The 24,164-nt window shown below is 43.9% G+C and overlaps 9 protein-coding genes across 13 annotated transcripts in view; 4 read left to right on the top strand and 5 right to left on the bottom strand.

The window, feature by feature from the left end:
- Positions 1-38: 38 nt before the first annotated feature.
- LOC125761717 (leucine-rich repeat protein 1) lies at positions 39-1,475 on the bottom strand. The gene has a single exon (XM_049423163.1). It carries the CDS (start codon positions 1,345-1,347, stop codon positions 73-75), a length of 1,275 nt encoding a protein of 424 aa, XP_049279120.1. The 5' UTR covers positions 1,348-1,475; the 3' UTR covers positions 39-72.
- A 28-nt stretch (positions 1,476-1,503) lies between these two features.
- LOC125761735 (protein ARV1) lies at positions 1,504-2,635 on the top strand. The gene is made up of 3 exons (XM_049423183.1): positions 1,504-1,833; positions 1,902-2,021; positions 2,090-2,635. Exons 1-3 carry the CDS (start codon positions 1,687-1,689, stop codon positions 2,606-2,608), a joined length of 786 nt encoding a protein of 261 aa, XP_049279140.1. The 5' UTR covers positions 1,504-1,686; the 3' UTR covers positions 2,609-2,635.
- The window catches only part of LOC125761714 (probable proline--tRNA ligase, mitochondrial), a 289,722-nt gene continuing 268,081 nt past the window's right edge, over positions 2,524-24,164 (bottom strand). The window contains exons 2-4 of one of the 2 annotated variants that reach the window (XM_049423160.1): positions 4,047-4,186; positions 3,715-3,978; positions 2,524-3,650 (exon numbers count right to left, since the gene is read on the bottom strand). In XM_049423160.1, the coding sequence (XP_049279117.1) occupies positions 2,631-3,650; positions 3,715-3,978; positions 4,047-4,139 (1,377 nt within the window). In that variant the 5' untranslated portion in view covers positions 4,140-4,186 and the 3' untranslated portion in view covers positions 2,524-2,630. Of the gene's footprint in view, positions 3,651-3,714; positions 3,979-4,046; positions 4,297-24,164 lie in introns of those variants that run through there. The other variant, XM_049423159.1, reaches the window with a different exon arrangement.
- LOC125761745 (V-type proton ATPase subunit e 2-like) lies at positions 4,425-5,385 on the bottom strand. Its single transcript, XM_049423197.1, has 3 exons — positions 5,164-5,385; positions 5,041-5,088; positions 4,425-4,953 (listed from the first exon to the last, which is right to left on the bottom strand). Exons 1-3 carry the CDS (start codon positions 5,259-5,261, stop codon positions 4,812-4,814), a joined length of 288 nt encoding a protein of 95 aa, XP_049279154.1. The 5' UTR covers positions 5,262-5,385; the 3' UTR covers positions 4,425-4,811.
- On the top strand, positions 5,478-11,650 carry LOC125761705 (sodium-independent sulfate anion transporter). Of its 4 annotated transcripts, none has more exons than XM_049423148.1 (6): positions 5,491-5,611; positions 5,846-6,018; positions 9,152-9,362; positions 9,432-9,860; positions 9,929-10,880; positions 10,953-11,650. In XM_049423148.1, exons 3-6 carry the CDS (start codon positions 9,201-9,203, stop codon positions 11,231-11,233), a joined length of 1,824 nt encoding a protein of 607 aa, XP_049279105.1. In that variant the 5' UTR covers positions 5,491-5,611; positions 5,846-6,018; positions 9,152-9,200; the 3' UTR covers positions 11,234-11,650. The 4 variants fall into 4 exon arrangements, with proteins under 4 accessions (XP_049279104.1, XP_049279105.1, XP_049279106.1 ...); XM_049423149.1 differs by lacking the exons at positions 5,491-5,611; positions 5,846-6,018 and adding an exon at positions 6,568-6,958 and having other exon boundaries at positions 10,953-11,150; positions 11,437-11,650; XM_049423147.1 differs by lacking the exon at positions 5,846-6,018 and having other exon boundaries at positions 5,478-5,611.
- On the top strand, positions 12,095-16,429 carry LOC125761728 (phosphate carrier protein, mitochondrial-like). Its single transcript, XM_049423175.1, has 4 exons — positions 12,095-12,225; positions 13,972-14,376; positions 15,195-15,535; positions 15,623-16,429. The coding sequence occupies exons 2-4, from the start codon at positions 14,002-14,004 to the stop codon at positions 15,966-15,968; spliced, it is 1,062 nt and encodes a 353-aa protein (XP_049279132.1). The 5' UTR covers positions 12,095-12,225; positions 13,972-14,001; the 3' UTR covers positions 15,969-16,429.
- On the top strand, positions 17,375-20,851 carry LOC125761729 (phosphate carrier protein, mitochondrial-like). The gene is made up of 4 exons (XM_049423176.1): positions 17,375-17,510; positions 18,796-19,229; positions 19,577-19,917; positions 19,998-20,851. The coding sequence occupies exons 2-4, from the start codon at positions 18,870-18,872 to the stop codon at positions 20,341-20,343; spliced, it is 1,047 nt and encodes a 348-aa protein (XP_049279133.1). The 5' UTR covers positions 17,375-17,510; positions 18,796-18,869; the 3' UTR covers positions 20,344-20,851.
- On the bottom strand, positions 20,990-22,299 carry LOC125761733 (uncharacterized). The gene is made up of 4 exons (XM_049423181.1): positions 21,965-22,299; positions 21,494-21,882; positions 21,261-21,414; positions 20,990-21,191 (listed from the first exon to the last, which is right to left on the bottom strand). Exons 1-4 carry the CDS (start codon positions 22,101-22,103, stop codon positions 21,082-21,084), a joined length of 792 nt encoding a protein of 263 aa, XP_049279138.1. The 5' UTR covers positions 22,104-22,299; the 3' UTR covers positions 20,990-21,081.
- LOC125761727 (sorbitol dehydrogenase-like) lies at positions 22,402-24,094 on the bottom strand. Its single transcript, XM_049423174.1, has 3 exons — positions 23,619-24,094; positions 22,740-23,550; positions 22,402-22,669 (listed from the first exon to the last, which is right to left on the bottom strand). The coding sequence occupies exons 1-3, from the start codon at positions 23,710-23,712 to the stop codon at positions 22,492-22,494; spliced, it is 1,083 nt and encodes a 360-aa protein (XP_049279131.1). The 5' UTR covers positions 23,713-24,094; the 3' UTR covers positions 22,402-22,491.

Genomic DNA, 24,164 nt, shown 5'->3' with positions numbered 1-24,164 from the left:
GTCATGAAATAATATTATGTATTTAAAACTAACAGCGTTGAGCACAGGAATATCACGTTCCATTCTGGAACATCAGTACATTTTCCGTGAGCACCTTTCACTACAATACACACAGTCTGCCCATAGCTGGTGATTTTCGTTGATGATCGTATAGTGACAGTTCGGCTTAACCACCTTCGAGCGAAGGTACACTTTCGAATTAAAGCACGGCCGGCCACAGCAGCAGAGAGGCGCACGGCGCAACAACTCCAGTACGGTGAACGGCAGCTTCCCTGGAAACGCGTACGGGATTTTCCTTAAAATAACTGTGCGTGCTGCTGCTTCAAACAGGCTGGATGGTTGTCGATGTTGCGTGTCCGAGGCAGCCATCCGCAAATCCGGCACAGTAGCGCCATGAGTTTGCAGCTCGTTTCCTGATAGATCCAACCGGTCCAGCCGCATTCTGGCAAGGGTTTCCGGTACAGCATCGATGCAGTTACTCGCCAGTGAAAGGATCCGCAACCGGGTCAGGGTGCAAAGGGCAAATGGCAGCTTGCGGATGTGATTGTTTTCCGCCATCAGCGTCTCTAGGTTACTCGCATAAATCACATTGACCGGTAGAAAGGACAGCCCATTGCCGGAAATGTTCAGGAGAACTAGCGATGATTGAATGTTGGATTCTAGCAGCCACTCCCAGTTGCATGTGGCCAAATCGTTGCTCGATAGGTCAAGCTCGTTGAGACGCAGCTGGCCAAGTGCACGAGGCAAGGTTCGAATACAGTTTTTTGACAAACTTAAAACCCGAAGCTTCTGCAGCAACAATATTTGTGAGTCAAAGCGCGAAAGCTTTACGTCGGAGATTTGCAACGTTGTGAGCAGCCGGGAAAATCCTTTCGTGGGGTAATCTTTGCGGTTCGTTATCACGCATTTGGTGGCCAGGATGGTCGGTGAGTTTAAAAGGGACGATTTTTTATTGCCGATTGTAAGGCACGGCAATCGCAACGGAGCTGACAGAGGTTGGTTGGGAGTCGCGGCCCCCTGTTGGCCACCGCCAGTGAACACGAGTTTTAGCACTTTCAGAAACGCTTGCAGCTGAACTTTGTCGCTTTTAATCTGTACATCGTGGGAGGGCGTAATGAACGAAATTGTTGCCTTTCCCTGGTCTAGAAAGCTGGTGAATAGTTTGCTTATGTTGTTTAGCACGTTGTACTTGATGCCACTTGAGTTCCCACGGGTTATTAGCATGATTTTTGGTTCATCCGTCTTACGTTCGGATCCTTTTCCGATGGCCAGAATCGTTTTCACGAATGCTCGTTTACCCCCCGTCACAGTACGGTTAATGGTACAAGTTTCACAAATTAGCTTCATTTTCAACAATCCGTAAAATACACATACGCGTTAAAATCGTGCCAGTAGTTTGCTAAATCCAAAAGATATGCTTGCTACATTTCGCGCGCGATTGTGTTTCCGGCAATTGCGCTGACAGCGACTGACAGTTGAACAGTACGTATATTTTCAACGAAATAAACAACAACAATCGCTCGATCAAACAGTAGGCGAAGGCCACACAAACGCGAAAGTGATCCTTTGGATAAGAAAATTTTGAATGAAAAAGAGAAATATGAAGATACAACCTTCCGGTAAATAGCACAAGAAAAAAGGACTCTTCTTAAGCTCTACATCCGCCAATCGCTGAAGGAAGCGAAAATGAAGCTATCTTTGCCATTACAAGGATATTTCGATCTACTGAAGCATCAACCGGGTGAGAAAAAGTTTGTATGCATCAATTGCGGTCGTCCTGTTTCAGGATTGTATCGTCAGATCAGTTCAACAGTATTGAAAATAATAGACTGCGTAAGTATGGCACATTTATAGGTAGGATACAGGATATCGATTGTTAATATTGTTATGCTATTTTCCAGGAAAAATGCAAAAAACCAGCCGACAAGTACATCGAATTTGAAGTGCTTATCATACTGATCGACTTAATTCTGCTATCGAAACCCGCCTATAGACATATTTTATATAACTCCGACTGCAAGGTAAGCACGCCTCTAAAACTGCATGTTTATTGTCCCTTTATTGCTATAAGGTATTATTACCCTTTTAGAATCTTTGGAAAATCGGCTGCATTCTCATACTGCTCGAAGCCTACTGCTTCTGGTCGGATGCATTTCGAGGTATAACAAGCATCAGCTATCGATCGCACGTGAACGATCCCTTCCTGTCCGAGAAAGGATTTTACCTCTCGACGGTTCATTTCGTGGCCGGGTTTCTGCTGTTGTATGGTTTTATTTATTTATTCACCCGCACCCTTCATCGCACGGTGCCGAAGGTGACGGGCAATGGTAAAACCTACCCGCACATGCTACTGCACGGTGTCATTCTAGCAAGCATAGGGAAATTTCTGTTCATTCCAATCAGCATCTGGCGGGAAAGCTCTACCGAAACTTGTATGGCCATTCATATAATACTGGTGCTGATGTACTTCGTGATATCGCTCGTGCAGATACACTCGGTCGTAAGTGACTGTGCGCGATCTCGTTCCTGTTTGATCGTAATTTTAGCGTTTATTGTAAAGGCCTACTTTCTGACCCGCGTTAGCGGATTACTGCAGGAGTTTGTTTAATAAATAACCGCACCCCACTATGTTACAGCTCCTGTGCAGCTTTGTTGCCATGGTTTTCTGCAGCGATCCGTTTCAGATTTGCGGTTGAAAGAGATTTACCTATTGTAGTCAAGGTGTCGCTGTACGATAGATTTAGCTCTTCAGCCGTAACTAGATTGTGCACCTCGAAAACCTCCTCGTCGATAGCTTTTGATCCCACAACCACGATGATGGGATATCCCGTTTTCCGTGCATCCAACAGTCGTTTGCCGATGGTAAGTTGCGTGCGGTCATCCACTATTACTTCTCCTTCGCAGTGCTTCATCAGTTGCAAATCGTTGTACAGTTTTACAACCCACGGAGTTGCTTGCGATTCTTCCTTACTTCCTGCCTTTGGGGTAATGATGCAAACACGGTACGGTGCTAGTGCAGCCGGCCATCGGATTTCCTTTTCATTCGAAAGGACCTCTACAGCGGCGGCTATTAGACGAGTAACTCCAATACCATAGCATCCCATCTGCAAGGGCACGGGTTTCCCATTGGTCTGCAGACACGTCGCACCCAGCGCCTTTGAGTATCGATCCTCAAGGATGAATGCATGTGCCACCTCTATGCCTGCCTGCCGTTCGAGAATTTCGCTTCCGTCACAGTTTTTGCATCGTTGGACTAGCGTTGGAAAAAGCTCAGCGTTTGAGTGCATACCGCAGCGGGCACATTGAAGCAATTGATCTTCTCCCAACTCGCTGGGGAAGTGATACTCGTGTGAAATCGAACCACCCATCGTTCCGCTGTCTCCGGCCACCTTAACGAATGGCACTCCTATTTCGCTAAATATTCTGTCGTACGCTTCGTTCACTGCCTTGTACGTCGTTTGGCAGCAATCACGATCCACGTCGAAAGTGTAAAGATCCTTCATGAGAAACTCTTTAGCTCGCATCAACCCAAACCGCGGTTTCATTTCATCCCGGAATTTGGTTGATATTTGGTACAGCCGGAGCGGAAACTGACGATAGGTAATCGGTGATATGGCAGCAAGCAGCGAAGTTATTGATTCTTCGTGTGTCTGCAAAAACGAAGGAATCGTGCTATAACTATGAGTACATATCTTGATGCTTGTTTTATCTTACCGGTCCTAAAATTTGCACCTTTCCGTGACGATCGGTAGTTTGCAGCAATTCTGTTGGCGTTCCACTCGCGCTCGAACCTAATCGACCACTTTTCTTCCACAGTTCCGCCGATGTAAGCAGTGGAAGTGTTAGCTTTTGTGCTCCAATCATTTCCATATGCCGGTCTATTAGATTGATTGCTTTCTGCAGTGATCGTTGCAAGAGCGGCAGTAGATAAAACGTTCCATTTCCCGCCTGTCGGATGAGTCCTTGCTCTAGCATAAGCTGGAAAAAAATCCACATGTTTTCAATAATGCAATACACGGGTCGTGTTATTAGAGAAGCACAAATACCCTTTGACTTTTGGAAGTGATGTCCTGTGATTTAATGGATGCATTTTTCGGAATAATTAAAGCTGGTTGAAACAATTTAGATATTCGCTGCATTGTTTATATTTCTCGCCGCTTTAGGATCGTGAACTAACTACGGCGGCGGCTGTGCAGTGAAGGTATTGCTGCATGTAAACAAACCAGAGTTCCCCCGAAGTACGTCACAGCTGTGACCTAGGTAAATCACATGTCAAAAGAATAATTTCTCGACAAGATAACAAGTTCAGTGTGTATTGAAAAAGTAAAGTATTTTTCGCTGTATGATGCCAAGAAAGCCCTCGAAAATGAAATTGATTCTTTCTGTCGCAGAAAAAACTGCTTTTGATTAACTGTCTTTAGCCATTGTTTTTGTTCACGCCGTTGGGATTTAGGTTACTTTATTCATATAATACATCATTCTAGGATAAATCATTACGGCAGAAATGAATAAAACACAACAAACTATACATCTTTACCTTCCAAAAGTACCGACATGAAAGGGAGCTAACAGTGGTTGAATGAAATGTACTGAATTTTGGATACGGGAGTACGATAAACAAAACTTAATGGTGAAGGTCACACAGACAGAAATGCCTGCAATGAACCATGCTTCGTTCTGTTTAATGCTTGAAAACCTGTTACGGTGTACACGGAATTTGTTCGCTCAAGCAGTATAGATGGGAATGTTTCCACAAGGTGGATCTTATACTTCGGCGTTTGATGTTATACGCTCTGTTTGGCTGCAACCGATTAGTGATCGGTATGCTCAGGTTGGAAAGAATCCATATCTTGGAGAGGATTGCCCCACTCACGTGCCATGATCAGAATCGTATTCTGGTGCAGTTTTGGACCGATCAGAGGGTTCATCTGAGCCATGTAACAACATAGCCAGCTGTTAGGAAGAATGACACAATAGAAGGTTGTAATTAATCACGGATGAGCCTTGAATTGTTCGGGAACGTTATGTTGAGCTACTTACAACAACCAGCATGTTGCCGCCGTTAATATAAGCACACACTGGACGATCCTGAATAGAAGGATATACAGTTAGTATGAATCACAAACAATAGCCTATGCTGGTGAAAAAACGAAGGATACTTACCCACGGTTCGGGCCTTTGGGCGCTACTATCGGCAGCACAATGCCAACCACGCCGAAGATGGCGGAGAAAATGATAATCGGCAGCGCGGAAGCACCCATGGTAGTATCCGGGAAAGTTAAGGAATATTTTCGCACCAGAAACCTTCTATTTACCCCGCACGAAGACGATCGATTTTCTGAAGGTGTTCAAAATGCGAAGAGAAAAATATCACATGACAGACCAGAACAATGACGTCACGGATGGTGTTTTTCTTCTGCAAGCTGTCATTCTGCACTAGTTTGTCAGCTGTCAAAATATGCCACCTAGGTAGGAGAAATGTTTATTTTTCCGTCTGTTTTCGGAAAATTTATTTCTACGCACGGCATGTGTTGTGCTGCATGGTGTGACGGAGAGACGGTGGCCAAAAGGAATGAAACTCTTTCCAAAATACGATTAATGGCTACGGAAGGTAAGACAATTCCGTGCAATTTACTTATCTAAGTTCTGTTATTAGCTGAAAAGTTGCCAAATTGAGCAGGCGATCATGTACGAAAGGAATGATCGTACTAATCGTTGGGAATCTTGAGGTGCGATATCAGTACCGAAAGTTTTACTCTATATAATGTAACATATTAGTGCCTTTAAAACTGCTGGAAAAATACCATATTCTAACTAACGCTTAACCATTTGTTTAATCCTGAAGCATATGCGGTGCCACTGATCCTCGCCAGTAATTTATTCATGTTACCCGGTGTGTATGGTAAACATCGACTGTACCGAATCAGGTCAACGAGTGTATCGTAACAACAACAAAATTATGTCCCATTAAGAACCACAAAAGCGAACTGCTGAGGCTATCTATTTACGAAATTAAAGGTGGGCTAAACTACTTGTCCCTTATGGACCCCTTCGTTCGATTGTTTAGAAGATTTATTACATTGTGTGTATAACTATTTTATGTGTAGTACTGCAGAATAGTCGGAACAATGTTTATTTAGTTTCAATCAGAGCCATCATTGCGTAGGTTGAATGTTTGAATTCAAAGAATTTTGATACTAAGATCGGTTCTTAACTTCATACGTGCTACCGACGGTATCTTAACATGTAACGCAAGTTACGCAACAGTTTTCGATTCAAAGATCTTACCATCCAAAAGCTGTTATTCACGCACGTTGACCCCAAACGGCAGGATTAGCTTTTATAGTTGAACGGACGAAATGAACGTGCTTCGATCGTGATCGTGTCCAAACGTGAAAAGAGCAGTTAGTTGTATGCTGCACGTTTTGTCTATGCTCAAACGTGCGAGCTGAAAAAAAGGATGAAGATCTTCGAAAATATCCAGTTCTCTCTTGGATCGCGAGAGTTCCTCGTACCACCACTGGAATCATTATTGTGAGCCTTTCGTTCACGAACACAGCTCGCAAACAGTTCAGTTCCGTTGCTGGGGGTTTGTTTTGTTACCCCACCGGATGGTTGTGCGCTGTATCGTTCCAGACGTCGAGGCGAACAGGTTCGAAAAGCTCGCTCCTATCCAAACCGTTTCGGCATTTGTGGCATTAGTTTTGTGCGTTCTTTACGGTAACGCAGATCGTACAGAGTAACGCGCGAGTGACGCATTTCGTAGCCACGTGCGCATGTGCGTGCGTTAAAAAACGCGGTGAAATAAGAGCCTTAATAGTTTAACGGTGGAAGACGGAAAAAAATCAAAGCCCTCTGGCTCGGTTATAGTTGTTATGAGATATTATCAGCCTGCAGGCTTTCAGAACTAGAACCGTGTAGCGGAAAGGTTTCCTTTTAACAGTTTACCCTTGCTTAGGTAAGTGCTAATTAGTGAAAGTGTTTAAACATTTAAACCGCATTCCTAAGAAGAAAAAAAAACGATTTATAATGACATCGAATGTACAGTCCGGAATGGTTCTAAAACCATGTTCAAACTAGGGGACCAGCTCATGGCTAGCCGGTTTTGATGATCCTGATCCTTGGCATCATTCTTCCTCTTCTGTGTAGTGAATCGCGTACGACGATCAGCTTAATGTTTGTACGCACACGATCGCAATCGTACGAAACGATTTACCATACTAAATTGTGTGTGTCTTTTTTTACATTTTCCGCTACTCATCCCTCGTTTGAATGGCGGTAACATGGAATATGACCGTCCCATAATTACTTCTCGTCTTTTTTTTTCCTAAACACTTGTTTTGGCGTTATATTCTACCATTTCGATATGGTAGAACCGTTTCATTGCGATTCGTAATGATGGTGATTTTCTATGTGCGCTTGCTTGTTGTCATAGTGTTGAACCCAAACCCGTCCGGGGTTGGCGCACGTGTTGTTAAGCTTTGCCGCTAAATGTAGCTATAGCTGTGTGAACGGCAGGTTGATCGAGAATTTGTAGCTGTTGTACAAATTAACAGCTCTTTACGGGCAATTTAACCATTGGCTGATTGAGGCACAGCATAAAAAAAGCATCGTGATTGCTACACAACGCAGCTTCACTTGTGAGTTCAAATACAAATCCACCAAAACAAGATGTCAATCGACACATTGCACGGTGTCCAAGGTTAAACGCAACAAAAGAGGGTCATACTGTAGCGGTTAAGCCCGTTTTTTCGTCTTTCCTTCTCAAGCACCAGGAGGGGGTTGAGTTTGATCTGGATAGGACTGGTTTGTGGACTGGATGATGCGTAAGATTCTCATCTCACCTTTCGATCGGTTCTGTTCTGCCGAAAGATGGCGAAATGTATAACGATTCTGATTTTCCAACCAGAGGTCAAAACTTGCCAAAAAGTACGCTCCACCTTGGTGTGACCGCGCGTTCCCTAGCGTATTCTGTAGAGCGTTACATTCTTAAGCGATTCAATCAGAATGATTACTCAAAAGGCGAAAAGTTTGTACCAACGCGGTTAGAATGTGAAAGGCGTACTTTGAATACGCAAAGCAACATAAAACAGGCTCAGCTCGATAGGAGGATATGCGCTAAAGTTCGGCGAAAGGTTTAAAGGGAGTTTTTGGATAAACATTTGGTTGCGCTACAAATCCTCTCACTCTCGAGGATCGCGTGAGATTGGCACCCTTCCAATCAACCCCCCCGCCGGGTGGTTAAACTTTAGCCGGTTTTAAGCCGGTTTTTTTCGAATTCTTTTTCTTCATGTTCGTAAACAACATTACATTTGGAATTCCATTTTTTCTGTCCGCTGTACAAAATGGTTAGTCATCAAAGTGTTTTTTTTGGTTTGCAAAATTTATGGATTCATCAGATTACAATTGGATCATTTAAAACTTTTAGATGATCAAAAACAATTCTCACCAATAACCGCGGAATAATGGGGATGGTAGGATTGTTTACATCGCACGTGTGATTGTTAGCAGACGGGCTGATTATTAACAACGTTGTATCTGAAGAGATAAAAAGGAAAGAATCCGCTTCTGTTTCCATTTACAGAGCTTTGTAGTGATAAGCAAAACACTGTTTCTAAGTTCGTACTATCATATCTCTGCCGTATGGTGCGAGTACTTTCTCTCCATTTTTTTTTAAACGTAACTAAAGAATAGAGCTTAAAATAGATGATAAATTTGTGATAGATGATAAGAACAAACTGTTGTAACTGTTCTATCAATGAGGGAGTAGCCTCAACAAAACGATCTCTATACATCACATGGTATAAGCGTATTATTGTCCTTGAAAAATATCTCTTGGCTTCAAACACATGTCTGTGTGTGTGTGTGTTTCTGTATCCGATTTGATGTCCGGACCGGCTTTGGCACAATCATTAAACAAAAACCGTAGACAGTAGTTTGTTAGACGCATTCCGGCAAATAATGTTTTTTTTCTCTAGGCAGAAGAGACAGACATTGAACCTCAGCGTTCCAGATGTATCACTTAACATGAAGCCGAAAACAGTTGTGCTAACATAAAAGCGAAAACATACCCGAATCGCATACCGAAAGCTAGTAAAGTCGATCTTGATGCTGATGTACTAAATCAATGTGTTTTATTACCTTTTTGCAGCATCCACAATACGTACTGCGCGGTAGAAGCAACTGAATACCGTTAAAACATGGGTTTGTCACGCGTAGAACGTGTCGTTCCCGGAACACGTTGGCTTCGCGGATATACGGGACAGTTTGTGGTAGCGGATCTGATTGCCGGTGTTACGGTGGGATTGACAGTACTTCCACAAGGATTAGCTTACGCGACGCTTGCCGGTTTGGAACCACAGGTAAGATGGATCACAGGCTAAGATTAAATAGATTTTCCTACTAATTTCCTTTTTTCCCGCCATCCACAGTATGGTTTATACTCCGCCTTTGTCGGTGGGGTAGTGTACGCTTTGTTGGGTGGATGTCGTGAGGTCACCATTGGACCAACCGCTTTACTATCTCTGATGACCAGTCGACACACGGGATATGGAGGAAATTCTGGCCCACAGCTCGCTATACTACTGTGCTTCTTGTCCGGTGTTGTGGAGTTGCTAATGGCCGTCTTACGGCTTGGTGCACTGGTGGATCTCATTTCACTTCCCGTTACCGTGGGATTCACATCGGCCACTGCGCTCATCATAGGTGCTTCTCAGCTGAAAGCGTTGCTCGGTATCCGGGGTGGTTCTGGATCAGGATTCGCCAGTACGGTGCGTACTGTTTTCGAAAGGATTGGCGAGGCACGTGTAGCCGACAGTATCCTGGGGGTCGTCTCCATTGCTGTACTGCTTGCAATGAGGGTAAGCTATATTAGCTTCTGTTCTGAGGTGTCCAAACAAACGGTTATACGCTTATCCATTTGTTTTAGAAATTGAAAGACATTAAGACACCGGCGGATGCTACGAGAGGACGCAAAATAGTTGGACTCATGTGCTGGTTAATTGCAACGGCACGGAATGCACTGGTAGTATTGGTTACCAGCTTTGTCGCGTTTTACTACGACCAGCGAGGCGAGCGGCCCTTTATCTTGACAGGCACGGTCAAGAGCGGTATACCAGATTTTCAGTTGCCACCATTCAGTACGGTACTGCCAGAAGGTGGAGGACCCAACGGAACAAGTCCCGTACAGTTAGGATTTACCGGTATGATCGAAGAGCTGGGTGCCTCGATTGCGCTCGTTCCCATCATTGCAGTTCTTGGGAATGTGGCCATTTCGAAAGCATTCGGTGGAAGTGGTATCAATCCGACTCGTGAGCTGGTTGCCCTTTCGCTGAGCAACATTTGCGGATCGTTCTTCAGTTCATTTCCGGTTACTGGATCATTTTCGCGCAGTGCAGTGAACCACGCGAGTGGTGTGAAGACCCCGATCGGTGGCATCTACACGGGTGCATTGGTGCTTTTGGCGTTGGGTGTGCTGACTCCCTATTTCCAGTTCATTCCTAAAGCCGCTCTGAGTGCGGTGATCATATCCGCGGTAATATTTATGATCGAGTACGAAGTCATTCGGCCGTTGTGGCGCTGCAACAAAAGGGAACTGATTCCGGGTGCAGTGACGTTCGTGCTGAGTTTAATCGTCGGTGTAGAATTGGGACTGTTGGCAGGAGTGTTAACCGATCTGGCCTTTGTCGTTTATCGTACTGCCCGGCCATTGTTGACCGTTAGCGTAGCGAATACCACTCTCGGTACGCAGTACATTTTGATCCGTCCAAACCATAGCGTTATTTATTTCCCCGCCGTCGAGTGGGTGCGTAACGTTACATCTAAAGCTATCAAACAGCACGGCAACATTCCGGTTGTGTTTGATTGTCGGTTAGTGAACGGTAAGTGAATAAGTGTGAGATATGCCGATGCCTCTAACATTCTAATGATGGTAATGAAAAATTATTTCATAGAATTTGACTACACTGCCGCCACTGGATTGCAAATGCTGCGCAAAGAACTGGAAAAGAAAAAGATTCCTCTAATCATATATGGATCATCTAGCGAGGTAAAGAAGCTACTGCAGGAAACCTTGAAAAGCAGCCTGCTGGAAGTTAGCACTGATGACGAACTAGAGATTCTACTGCAGGACCTGTCCACATCTGACGGAGGTAAGCAAGAGCTACGTGAAGTCGTTACACCGCTCCTATCACCCGAGCGTACACCGCCCATCGCTGAAATCGAATTATCTTAAATGTATCCTTAAAGTGCCTTTTATGTGTCGTGTGTCTGTAAATGTGCTGGTGGATGTGTTCGTTTGATTCATTTATTGTTTAATGTTACCTACGTTCATCTAACCATTTGACAAGATTTCATTGCATATGTTATGTTTGTAAGTTGTGGAGCAGTGTTGATGTTCCTTTTTGTTTGTATCCACTATTTCGTCAACCGTTATAGGTATAGGATAAGAAAAAACAAAACGCAAAAGCTCTCCCGGACAGAGATGATTTCTCTGAAAACGAAACTACTTCTCGGAATTATTACCCATTGGCAATTGACCAGCGTATCGAATTTATTGTATTACCATTTTGCTACAAACTATTTTTTATCTCGAATAAAATAAATTGAACGACGTTAAATACAATTAATCGTTACCTGACCATTTCCGCGTTTGTTTTGTTTGAAACAAGTCCGAAACAAGTCACGTTGAGTTTGTAGATTGCTGATTATAGATAATTTATGCCAATCTGATGGTAATTCAAAGAGAAAGATAATTATTGACATTTCTTTTTGTTACTTTGCGTTTGTAACATATTTTGTTCTTACTACATTTGTTGAACACGTTTAAAATGTTTGCGCAATTCATGAAATACAATTTCAAAAAAATACCAGTAGCCCGGATAAACCGATACACTGATTATCCAGTGACTGGAGCGGAATATGTCAACGTTTGATGCACAAACAAAATGTAAAAGGGGAAATAATTATTAATAAGATTAGTAAATTCATTATTGTACGACACATTTGAGTTATTGCAATATTGCATAAAATAATATTATATAAACGAAATGTGTGTCATTTCAAATAATTTTTTTTCGTTTTATTTTCCTCCAGCATTGCTGGAGCGGATTGATTCGGAGCTTTCGTTCCTGCTGGAGAAGTCCATCACTAGGTGAAAAATTCTGCTCAAAGCTGTTAATCGAAAGCCAGCCATTTGCGGTGCCTGTTCTCTGTCTGATCGAGCCGGTAAGTTGTGTGTGTTAGCAGTAAAAAAGGCTTGATATTTGTGTAAAATACAGCATAAACATAATAGGGACAAAAGTATGTTCTATAAAGATGAAGTGAAGTAATATTGTGAACAACAGATGATTGTTCTCGTTGCTATGCGCTTTCATGATGAAAGTGCAATTGTGTTTCAAGGCCATTCGGGAGTGATTGGTAATACCAGCGTATAGCGAAAAGTGGGACATACAAATCGAAATTTTGCTGTAAGGAACATAATTTATTTGTGCTTCAAATGCAATTGTTACGAGCAATGATACGTTACAACCACTGTTTTTGGCCTGCAAAAGCTAACCGTATCTAGAACGTTCCGGCGTTATGCTACGCAGACGATTCCACGTGACAGAAACTCTCCTTCTCCCGTGTTTCGTAGCAATTCGTGACGTACGATCCAGAGCAAAGGCTTGCACCGGTTTCGGTTGACTCCAGCTGGAGGCGTTAATTGTGTGTTCAATGTTTCGGAATGTGTGAACAAAACGTTTTTGTACGGAATCGCGAACATTTCCGGCAGTTCCCTCACCCTTATTACGGGAAGCTTTTAAGTTTGCTCTAGACAAGAGCAAAGAGCTTACGACATATTGCGGCTTTTTCGGAAAAGTTATATAATGGGCTCGAAGAGTTGGCCGTAGTTGGTATGTCGGGAAAGGATCTTGAGCAATTCAACCGTTTCCTTATCACATCCTTTAACACGTTGTGTGCCACGCTTATTTTGGTGATGTTTCCTAGCAGGCCACGGCGTTTTTGTTTGCAAATTGACTGTCTATCATTTTTGATAGACATGGCCCCCCAGGAAATGTAAATTTCAAACTGTTATTTCTCCGCGGAGATACCACATTTTTACAAAAAACCTTCGGCAAATATGCAGATTAGACTTTAATGAACCTAATTATATAGTTGGTTTTCGGAAACCCTTAGTAAATAAATTTAAAAAAGTATATTTTTGGGATGCCTTTTTTCGAAAAATCTGACGTTTTGTTCATATTGCTATCTCTTGTGAAGCGGCGTTCCAGCGTCTGTTGTTCAAGCATATATTTGTCTCACTCGCACTGCAGACGATCAAACGGCGCGACATAAGAGATAGCAATATGAACAAAACGTTAAGATTTTTCGAAAAAAGGCATCCCAAAAACATACTTTTATAAATTGATGGACTGAAGATTTGCGAAAACCAACTATGTAATTAGTTTCATAAAAGTCTTATCTTAATATTTGCCGAAGGTTGTAAGTAGAAAAGTGCAGCCACCGCGGAAAAATAACAGATTGAAAATGGCGACTACTGTCTATCAAAAATGATAGACATGGCCCCCCAGGAAACTTCACTGTCTATCAAAAATGATAGACATGGCACACAACGTGTTAATAATCAATGTTCAATCAATCCTCAAATAATCATGTTAATTAATTAGGTAGTTTAAACATAATTTTTCTATTGAGAAAAAACATAAAGTTTCTTTGCAAATTTGAAATTAGGATTTATATAACCACACATGAACGGAAAAACTTGTTTTAAAGGTCCGTTATCTTATCGTAAACGTGTGGCTTTGTTACAAGCCTTTCTGCTGTTGAAAAATAAAGTTGCGTTCTCACCAGCCACTGATGTCGTAATGTCCCCGAACACTTGATATCGATTTAACACTTAAACATAAGCGAAAGAAGTTTGCTGCAACGGAAACTAATCGATTGTTGTATTTGTCTTTCTTTCGTACGCAGGTGTCGCAAGGATAAAAGATTCATACCATCATGTTTGCCGGACTACTGGATGCCGCACGGAACTCACCCTTCCGCACACCGTTCACACGTGTCCATTGTGACGATGGTACTACCAGCACGGAAAAGGCCGTCGTACCGGGCCGTTCGGTTCAGGCTGCCTCAGCAACCCGTGAGGTAGAGTTCGGTTCGAACGAATTCTACGGTCTGTGTGCGGTCGGAGGTATCCTGTCGTGTGGCATCACCCACACGGCCGTTGTGCCGCTCGATCTGGTCAAATGTCGGCTACAGGTTGACCAGGCCAAGTATAAGAATTTGTTCCACGGATTCAAGGTCACCATCGCGGAGGAGGGTGCACGCGGTCTCGCCAAAGGATGGGCACCGACCTTCTTCGGTTATTCGGCACAGGTATGTAGTGAAGATAAGAACATTTCGGTGGTGGCTTGAGCACACGATATCAGTCTATCATGTTTCACGTGACAGATACGGATTTGCTTTGAGACCACCGCCCATGACCTTTCTTGGAGTTGAGGCTGCTGAATGGCTGCAGTTGCCTGAGTAGGAAGCCATGTGACTATTTTAGCCTTCTAATTAAATGCTCAGTGTGGTTGGAATTCACTTCTAATACAAGCTGCACGAAGTGTGCGATCGTGAGATCATTTAGTTCGTGCACGTTTTAACGCATCACTTCGGTACGCCGTTGTATGAGTAATTGAACTGGCCTTGAATTGGTTCACTTGTAGACACATGCCATCATGATGCCTCTTACGCAATCAAACGCCGCAGGGCCGCATGGAACGCGTTTTCGCATTATGCTTTGCTTTGTGGAGTGCATTTTGAGTTTGTTTTTAAATCAACAATGCAAATTTTAAGAAGAGATATTAAGTAAAAATTACAGTTGATATTGCTTTTAATCAATAATCAATTACAAGCTTATAAATCGCTTTTATAAAATAAATTATGAAACATTTTATGTAATATACAACCTTCTTATAATGAGTCGCAGTATTTTAGCCGTTGTTCATTTTCATACAATTTATAAGTAACGTGAAATAATCTTGTCCACGAAAAAATACAGTTGTGGTACAAATACCATGAAATGTACAGTTTTAAGAACTAGAACTTCAGTAGAGTCGATGTTTTTTAGGCTTTTAGAACTGATCGTTATGCGAAAAACATATTTCGTTTGTATATTTCTCACGAAACATTACTCTTTCTCTTTACAGGGTGCCTTCAAATTCGGGCTGTATGAAGTATTCAAAATTCAGTACGCTGGCATGATCGGCGAAGAGAATGCCTACCTCTACCGTACCTGGGTGTATCTGGCAGCATCGGCTTCGGCCGAATTTTTCGCCGACATTGCACTAGCACCATTGGAGGCGGCCAAGGTCAAGATCCAAACCATGCCAGGATACGCCAACACGATGCGACAAGCCATGCCCAAGATGATGGGCGAGGAAGGCGTTATGGCGTTCTACAAGGGTCTGGTCCCGCTCTGGTGCCGTCAGATCCCGTACACCATGATGAAGTTCGCGTGCTTCGAAAAGACCGTTGAACTGCTGTACAAGTACGTATGATTACGATCCACCGTTGCTTAGGAACGGCGTGTTCTAATACAGGCTTTATTTTGAACTCTTGTTGTCTCCCTTTACAGGCATGTCGTACCGAAGCCACGTGACCAGTGCTCGAAGGGTGAACAGTTGGTGGTGACGTTCGCTGCCGGTTACATTGCCGGTGTGTTCTGTGCCGTCGTATCGCATCCGGCCGATGTGGTTGTGTCGAAGCTGAACCAGGCCAAGGGATCGTCCGCAATCGATGTGGCGAAGAAACTTGGCTTCATGGGCATGTGGAACGGATTGACCCCGCGTATCATCATGATCGGTACGCTTACCGCCCTGCAGTGGTTCATCTACGATGGTGTGAAAGTTGCCCTCTCGATCCCTCGCCCGCCACCCCCAGAGATGCCGGAGTCGCTGAAAAAGAAGCTGAACGTAGAGTAATTCTAGGCACAGTGAAAGGAATTCATTTCCATTTTGTGATGATGCACCACTGTTAGTGGTTCTCGTGCTGGAATAGAATGGAAGGCCCGTCGAAGGCTGGAAGTGTTTAAGTGAATATGTGACTTGTGACGAATGCAAATGAAACGTGAGAAAAGATTTTATAGCGGAGATTCCAACAACCTAATGATATTTTGTGAAGCAATTGTCATCGATCGATTGATTGATTCATTCCGTTAAGGTAATGTAAAGGCTATGTTTTACGGCAAACGGCCGGAACTTCCTGTGTGAATGTAAGTGTGTGTATGTGTGCACGATGGCAAGGTAAAACCGAAATGTGCAGTCATAGTAGCCGTAGCCTGGGGGTTGTAAAAGCTTTTTCGAGCCTAGCGTTCACAGTGCGACAACATCATCGTGAATAAAGTCCTTAAACCGTGTGAATTACGATACGATTAGTAAATTTAGCTTCATGTTTAGTATGTTTCTGTTATGTGAGAAATGTTCTTCTATTCATCCCGTTCTCGTTCGGTCCCGTTGGTTCAAGATTTTGCGTACGGTTAAGGAAAATTTTGGAAGTTAGTTACCGAGATACAGGTGTCATTTGAGTCCTTTCAGTGTGTGCCAATGATTCCAGTTGGTGCATTAATGCAACGAATGTGTGGTTTAGTGTATAATTTGCTGACTGTGTACGCTTAGTTATGCAACGATACGCTCACAGTTTGACCCATTTTTAACGTAATATGGATTAGAAAAAGAAATGCTGACTTGTGGACAAAGCAAAGCATTAAGCTATTGTATACTTTCAACTGAATTTGATCGAACCATTTCATATTGATTTTCTGTCACATTGGTCATTCCTATTTGAGTGGGTTAATACTCTGCAACCAGGGCAGTTGTCCTTCGTCAGCTGATAAAAACGGAAAACGTTCGGTGATGCTTTGTCTCGCGGTGACGTCATCAATGGAAGCGTCGGTTATTTCTCATCTTAAAGCGTGAATTGGCGCTGTAACTGAATGTCATCCCCATTGAGTATATCACGCGAATCACATGCTATTACTATCCCCGAAGGAAAGGGAGTAATTTGTGGTTCAGAAAAAAGGGATACTTTTGCTCTCACTTGGCTCCGTGTATATTGCCTGTGGGGTGGCATTTCACTGCACGAACGTGCGAAACCTTCACATTTTCTCTCACCAGCTGTACTGTCATCTGCTCATCTTACTTTGCTCTCTTTTGCAGCTCGCACTCGCAGAATTTTCCTACTGAAACGGATGGAAAAAGCGATCCGCGGGAGATCCGCTCGTGTGTACTATCACGAACAGGGTACGAATTATGTATGCCGCTGTTGCACAAATACACAGGCATGCCGAGATGCCGCCCGATGGCAAGGAGAGAGCAGATGTTGAGGGATCGAACGAACCAAACCCACCACCCCTCGCTTAGGTTGTAGCAGAGGCCAGCCAGAGTACATTTGCTGAACGGAACCGTGGTTCAGAGCGACCGTAGCACGGAAAGATCTCGCATCGCAGAAGGCGTCGGAAATTGAAGGTAAAGTCCGGTTGACCCCAAACGAGAAAAAGGATAAGTAATCCGTTAGCGAATAGTTTGTTGGTGAATTGGTGTGGAAAAAAGACGTATTTTATGTGCAAAAATGTGTAGTGGACTGTTGGTAGAAGAATCCTTTGCTTGTGCCAAAGACTACCTGCGTAACTGGGACGAAAGCAGCAGAAGGAACTGTGTGTGTATGTTCAACTTAGTCTGATTGAAAATGTAGTACATCCTAACATCATCCAAAAACTCGAGGAAATACGTTCAACTGCAAGAGAATGTTCAGCAACCGGAGTACGGCGTGTTGTATGGAAATGTCGCACAGAAGCTTGAGGTTATGTAATCGAAGGAATATTTCGAAACGGATGTGTATCAGACGATAAGCGCACAACTGTAGAGCGTAAAGTATCCACAAAAATATGAACGCTTGCAAAGGTTTGTACATTTGCTGGATAAGTAAAATATTCGATTACATCAAGTTGGCTGCGAACGCAAGAAGAAGAAAAAAACGCGCCTTCTGAAGAAAGGGGCGGGCGATGGTGCTGATGTGATGTGTGCGCCCCAATGTCGTCTTGTTGCTTCGCGTGGAGCGAAATTTAATTTTAGACACACTTGTCCTCGTCCTACTCGTCATCTGCGTTACGTCTATCTTACACGTTGGCAAGCATTTCGAAACGGGTTGTTCTTGAACTTGGACAAAAGAAGCTTATCCCGGTTAGCTGCACGAGATGGCTCCCCCAATAACGCTATCCGACCAGATTCGGTGGTACGATACAATAGCCCACTGGCGGCGGGCAACAACATGTGATGGAAAGAAAGATGAAAGACGACGCAAGGATGGTGATAGCGAAAGTAATCTTAGTAGCTTTGGCATCAATTAGACAATCGAACGCAACTCGATCGTTTCGGATCCGGTGCCTCGTGTCGCACTACAGACTACCGATGTGTTGCCGCTTGTTGCAACTATTTTTACGAGCAACACCTCGTGTGAAGGGAACAAAAAAAGGAGGTCATTATGCAACATTGAACCTTCAGATGAAGGTGTCTTTAAAGTGCTCGAGAATTTGAAACCGAGAGGGAGAATAAGAAGGATTTGTTTATGCTGTGACGTCTTCCGCTGGTCCAACACACCGTAACTCACCGATCGAACGGGTGATGTGACGCGTTTCGGTTTTGAAACGGCAGATGACACACTTACATAATGGGACCGCCGTACAAACTTATCATTAGTGTGCAACTAGTTTACGGTTTATTATTTAATTTATTTTTTTTCTCTCCTTTTTAGCACTCCTTACACCGAGTAGTTGCACCTGTTGATCGTCGGTTAATATCCGAAGTAATCCAATCCACAGCCACACCATGTTTACCGCACTGTTGGACGCTGCCCGTAACTCGCCATTCAAAACGCCGTTCACGAAGGCACAATGCGATGCCGGTACCGTTGCTCCGGTAAAAGGCCGCTCGATTGCTGCGGCTTCCACCGATGAGGTTGAGTTCGGTTCGACCAAATTCTTCGTGCTGTGCGGTCTCGGTGGTATCATCTCCTGCGGCTCCACGCACACGTTCGTTGTGCCGCTCGATCTGGTCAAGTGTCGGTTGCAGGTCGACCAGGCCAAGTACAAGAATGTGTTCCATGGCTTCAAACTGACGCTTGCCGAGGATGGTTCCCGTGGTCTGGTGAAGGGATGGGCACCGACGTTCTTCGGCTACTCGGCACAGGTACGAAACTTGTGATAAGAATTTCCCATTCATTTTCATTGTAACAACTGTAAAGTATTATTGTTCTAGAGAGGGAAGCAATCGTATTAGAGCATCTCATGTTTTTAAACTAATCCTTAAGCTACAAGTATACAGTCACACATCACATGCGAGAAAGGGTTTTTTTCTATTTGTACTAGCGCCCAGATAATGAACATTAATAGACTTAGCACACAAGTGTCACATTGTGTGCTTCCACACAATAACCAATAAGTGTGATCTTGCGATGACATTCGTCATCTGCTTATCAGCTGCATGCATCTTTACTGTTTGCATTGTTACTGTAAACGAGTTTCTTCCATTTCCAGGGTGCATTCAAGTTCGGCCTGTATGAGGTGTTCAAGGTGCAGTACGCCAACATGCTGGGTGAGGAGAATGCCTACCTCTACCGCACGTGGCTGTACCTGGGAGCATCGGCATCGGCCGAATTCTTCGCCGACATGGCGCTCTCTCCGTTCGAGGCTGCCAAGGTCAAGATCCAAACCATGCCAGGATACGCCAACACGATGCGTGAAGCTATGCCCAAGATGATGGGCGAGGAGGGTATTATGGCGTTCTACAAGGGTTTGGTCCCACTCTGGTGCCGTCAGATCCCATACACCATGATGAAGTTCGCCTGCTTTGAAAAGACCGTTGAACTGCTCTATGCGTGAGTGCCCTGTTGTGTGAAGCTCGCAATGATCCTCCTTTAAAAAAACGGTTCCTCCTTTTTTGCTTCCATTTCCACAGCTATGTTGTACCGAAGCCACGTGACCAGTGCTCGAAGGGTGAGCAGCTGATTGTGACGTTCGCTGCCGGTTACATTGCCGGTGTGTTCTGTGCCATCGTTTCCCATCCGGCCGATGTGGTTGTGTCGAAGCTGAACCAGGCCAAGGGATCGTCCGCATTCGATGTGGCCAAGCAGCTTGGCTTTATGGGCATGTGGAACGGTCTGATGCCGCGTATCATCATGATCGGTACGCTTACCGCCCTGCAGTGGTTCATCTATGATGGTGTGAAGGTTGCTCTCTCGATCCCTCGCCCGCCACCCCCAGAGATGCCGGAGTCGCTGAAAAAGAAGCTTGGAGTGCAGTAAAAAAAAAAACAACACCCACCCATCCACCTTGTTATCCCAACCCTACGTGTCCCAACGTGTCATTCTGCCATCTTCCTCGTTCCCGAAATTCGTACTTTAATATCTTCTGTTAAGGATGAATATCTTCACATTCAGCTCAATTTCAATGCACGAATGCTTCAAATGCCAATAATTTTAAGAAAAACAGTACACGAGCGTCTGCTTGCCACGTCGTCCACCGTTCGCTTCGCTATGCGGAAGTTATTAGATAAGCAGAGAACACAAAATCTAACAACAAACAGTGTGGTGGCATATTAAATTCCAGTATTGCATCGTGTGCAAATTGAAATTCGTAACGAAGAACGCGCTAGCCGGTGCGGGCTTACTTACTGTTGGCATGACCGCCCCATCCTAGCCGGGTGTTGGCATGCTGTGGCGAGGGAAGATATCCAAAGAAGTGAATCATACACACAATCACACTCACACACCAAAGTCGTTGAATAAATTGAAATTTAGACGGTACACAAAATGAGGCGAGAAAATTATGAATCCCGATAGCGTATTTGGGATAAAATTTAAGCGAAACAACTGGATCAACCGTAAGTATATTAATTAGAAATATGAATCAAATAATGAAATGGTAAAATATGAAATATCTGGACCGTGATAGATCTCAAACCCAGGACTGACTATATTCAAGTAAGTGTACAGAAATATCAAAGTACGTAACGTTTAATTCAGCTAATTATGCATAATACATTATTTCTTATTTTTATTTAACCGCAAAAAGCGATTTTGCGTTTTAATTACGATGTTTTTTAGCTTGTTGTTGTAGTCGTTAATGGTTGAATAGTCATTTTTCCAGATATCTGCCAAAAAGAATATTACCTTGCTTGAATATCGTAAAATATGGGTTTATATTGAACACGAATACTCACCGTACAGTAGCTGATTGAAGATGTAGAACGACAGCATCGATTCCTTGGTGGTGCTGTAGCCAAGCTCGTTGATAAGAGATTCTGTGATAAAATCTTTCAGCACAAGCTCCAGATTGCGGTTGTATTTTTGCACGGTGCTACCGATGAAATTAACCTATGGGAAAACAAAAATAATATACTTTTATTGGAACCCCCAATGCACCTTTTGGCACGGTGCCGTCCGCCAATCTTACCAGCGAAACAAACGACTCCTGGTCGGATGTGATAGACTCTTCGAGTTCTTTCAACTCCTCGATTCGGTTGATGGGAAACTCGACCAATTTCAGTTCGTCCTGTTCGATGAATTCGCCGATCAGTTCACTGTCCGAGTCAAGTTCTAGCTTCAGTTCCAACCCTTCGTCGCCGGTACTACCGACTATAACACCTCCCGCGGAAGGTAGGTTAACGATGCCGCTTTGCCGTGCGGCTGCCTCGAGAGCATCGGCCTGCTGGTTCATGTACACGACATTTTCCAGCTTCTTTTCAATCTCGTCCAGCCGAGCGATGATCGATTTTAACGTCGCCGGATCAAACGTTGTGCTGTGCGGATCGGCAAACGTTTTGTGTATTTTCTGTATGACGGCTGGAATAGGGCATTTAGATATTATTGCAAAGGTACAATGTAAAACCTCGCGCAATCGTTCATGGTTCGCTACTGTACTTACAAATATCATCCTCGTCGTCTTCTATGTCAACCTCATCGATGCTCGCATTGGTGCGGAACTTTTTCACCTCGATACGGATATCATCCGAAATGTTGAAGCTTCTGATCGTGGTGGATATATTGGACTGTATCACATTCATGGTGTTCAGCACTGTTTCTTTTTCTAATTACAAAATGATTCGGTAGATCAGAAAATTTTGATATAAACAAACACGAGCCAAGTTTTGTTTTGACATTTCATTGAGTGCCTAATGGTTGCTACTTTTGACAAGAAATGTGATTCATGGGCCGTGTCGGAGTGTCGGAAATGGAATAACAATTTTAAAATTAATTTTACCACAAATTTACCTGCAGTACTTACTTAACATATTTTATGAATGAACAGGTAACACTGAATGTAATAAAATCTTAAAAAAACTCTCAAAATACTTGACAGCATTTAATTTATCAACGACTCAACATCGCATATTGATAATGTAGACCGCTTTATGCATCTCTGCTTTATTACTTTCTATCGCACAGACTTATCTATTTCGGATTATTTTTATCTTTTGGCTGTACATGGATCATTACCTTTATTGCACCATCTACGCCGTGACGAGTCGTATGGAAGGCTTTGGCCGTTTCTTCGATATTGAAATGATGCGTGACGAGTCGCTTTACGTTCACCTTACCGCTGGCAACCAAACTTAAAGCCACCGGATAGCTAAAATGCATTCGAAATGTACGATCGTTAGTTTGCTGCTTCATTTGGATACAATAATAAGAATACTCACTCGTTGCAGTACCGGAACACACCCCGGATGTCAACCTCGCGAGCAAGCGCATTCACCAATGGCAGCTTCACCTCGGGTGCACCCATGCCCACCATTACACCAACTCCTCCAGCTTTGGTGGCCAAAATTGTTAGCCTTGCCGTTGCTTCCGCACCACTACAGTCGATCGTTTTATCCGGTGCGCCACCCATAAGTTCGTGAATTGCTTTTATCAAGTCGGTCTCGGACGCATCCTTCGGTATGGCAAACGTTTCGTCCGCGCCCAACTCCTTTGCCACGTCCAGACGATTTTGAAGCAGATCGGTAACGAGCACCTTGCTGGCACCCATTGCTTTGGCCACTATGAGCGTCACCAGACCGATGGGTCCTGCACCGAGAATCAATACCTGGGAACCCAATCCAACGTTCGCACGACGACATGCATGAACACCCACCGAGAGCGGTTCCAGCAGGGCTCCCTCCTCCATAGTTACGTGATCCGGAAGTTTATAGCAAAAGTCCGCCGGATGTGCGAAGTATCGGGTCAGATTACCATCGTATGGTGGTGTGGCGCAGAAAATCATATCCGCACAAAGATTGTACGCACCGCTTTTGCAGTACTCGCACGTACGGCATCCATAACCGGGTTCGATCGCAACACGATCACCCACTTGTAGGTTCTTCACCTTCGATCCTACCTTGGCGACAATACCCGACGCTTCATGGCCTATAACCATGGGTTTTTTCACGATGAAATCACCGATGCGTCCCCTTACCAAATAGTGCACATCTGACCCACAGATACCCACGACATCCATCTCCAGCAGGACCTCTAAAAAAAGTTGCGTACGAATGTTTTTAGTTTGCTTATCGTAATTGAAACACAATTCCGATTGTTACCATCCTCCTTTGGCACCGGGATTGGGCGCTGCTCCAAGCGTAGATCTTCAATGCCATACAGTACGGCAGTTAGATTGTCAGTTTTGTTGGCCATTATAGCAGCGGCAAGCGATCAGGCACAGTGTTGTGTTCGGTCCGACTTTAAAATGCGACTGATTTCGTACCCCACGAAGCGCGTTGCTTTATCTCCCCGGCGAGCTAGCGCTTGGCCGATGTTTTATTGGTGAGTTGTCGATAGGACGCACTGTTGTTTGTCCGCGGGTCTCGAAGATGACGTTGCCGTGGTTAAGGGAAAGCAACGCTGTATGTTTGAATTAGAACCGTGGCTGGCCAGATGGTGATTCTTTATTATTTGCTGCACACTCAATGATACGGCTCAGAGGACGTTTGCCGGAATCACCTTGAGTTGATCGAGTCAATTGTAAATATGCTTATGATCTGGATGTTACCTGTAGTATTTACGATACGGCAATTTACTAAAAAGTATAAAAAATGCAACATTTGTTGAAGTACATTGACGATACTTACATAAACAGTTGAGAAATT

The sequence above is a fragment of the Anopheles funestus genome, chromosome 2RL (genome assembly GCF_943734845.2).
Source record: "Anopheles funestus chromosome 2RL, idAnoFuneDA-416_04, whole genome shotgun sequence".
NCBI classification, from domain to species: Eukaryota; Metazoa; Arthropoda; class Insecta; order Diptera; family Culicidae; genus Anopheles; species Anopheles funestus.
The sequence above is the reverse complement of the archived record's forward strand: the minus strand, read 5'-3'. Positions and strand labels throughout refer to the sequence as shown.

Coding starts and splice junctions, on each gene's coding strand:
- LOC125761717 (XM_049423163.1), bottom strand. CDS start 1,347: ATGAAGCTAATTTGTGAAACTTGTACCATTAACCGTACTGTGACGGGG.
- LOC125761735 (XM_049423183.1), top strand. CDS start 1,687: ATGAAGCTATCTTTGCCATTACAAGGATATTTCGATCTACTGAAGCAT. Junction 1,834..1,901: donor TATTGAAAATAATAGACTGC/GTAAGTATGGCA, acceptor GCTATTTTCCAG/GAAAAATGCAAAAAACCAGC. Junction 2,022..2,089: donor TATATAACTCCGACTGCAAG/GTAAGCACGCCT, acceptor TTACCCTTTTAG/AATCTTTGGAAAATCGGCTG.
- LOC125761745 (XM_049423197.1), bottom strand. CDS start 5,261: ATGGGTGCTTCCGCGCTGCCGATTATCATTTTCTCCGCCATCTTCGGC. Junction 5,089..5,163: donor CCCAAAGGCCCGAACCGTGG/GTAAGTATCCTT, acceptor CCTTCTATTCAG/GATCGTCCAGTGTGTGCTTA. Junction 4,954..5,040: donor GCGGCAACATGCTGGTTGTT/GTAAGTAGCTCA, acceptor TCTTCCTAACAG/CTGGCTATGTTGTTACATGG.
- LOC125761705 (XM_049423147.1), top strand. CDS start 9,201: ATGGGTTTGTCACGCGTAGAACGTGTCGTTCCCGGAACACGTTGGCTT. Junction 9,363..9,431: donor TTGCCGGTTTGGAACCACAG/GTAAGATGGATC, acceptor CGCCATCCACAG/TATGGTTTATACTCCGCCTT. Junction 9,861..9,928: donor CTGTACTGCTTGCAATGAGG/GTAAGCTATATT, acceptor CATTTGTTTTAG/AAATTGAAAGACATTAAGAC.
- LOC125761728 (XM_049423175.1), top strand. CDS start 14,002: ATGTTTGCCGGACTACTGGATGCCGCACGGAACTCACCCTTCCGCACA. Junction 14,377..15,194: donor TCTTCGGTTATTCGGCACAG/GTATGTAGTGAA, acceptor TTCTCTTTACAG/GGTGCCTTCAAATTCGGGCT. Junction 15,536..15,622: donor ACCGTTGAACTGCTGTACAA/GTACGTATGATT, acceptor CTCCCTTTACAG/GCATGTCGTACCGAAGCCAC.
- LOC125761729 (XM_049423176.1), top strand. CDS start 18,870: ATGTTTACCGCACTGTTGGACGCTGCCCGTAACTCGCCATTCAAAACG. Junction 19,230..19,576: donor TCTTCGGCTACTCGGCACAG/GTACGAAACTTG, acceptor TTCCATTTCCAG/GGTGCATTCAAGTTCGGCCT. Junction 19,918..19,997: donor ACCGTTGAACTGCTCTATGC/GTGAGTGCCCTG, acceptor CCATTTCCACAG/CTATGTTGTACCGAAGCCAC.
- LOC125761733 (XM_049423181.1), bottom strand. CDS start 22,103: ATGAATGTGATACAGTCCAATATATCCACCACGATCAGAAGCTTCAAC. Junction 21,883..21,964: donor AGACGACGAGGATGATATTT/GTAAGTACAGTA, acceptor GCCCTATTCCAG/CCGTCATACAGAAAATACAC. Junction 21,192..21,260: donor CTTCAATCAGCTACTGTACG/GTGAGTATTCGT, acceptor TCTTTTTGGCAG/ATATCTGGAAAAATGACTAT.
- LOC125761727 (XM_049423174.1), bottom strand. CDS start 23,712: ATGGCCAACAAAACTGACAATCTAACTGCCGTACTGTATGGCATTGAA. Junction 23,551..23,618: donor CCCGGTGCCAAAGGAGGATG/GTAACAATCGGA, acceptor AACTTTTTTTAG/AGGTCCTGCTGGAGATGGAT. Junction 22,670..22,739: donor GTGTTCCGGTACTGCAACGA/GTGAGTATTCTT, acceptor AATGCATTTTAG/CTATCCGGTGGCTTTAAGTT.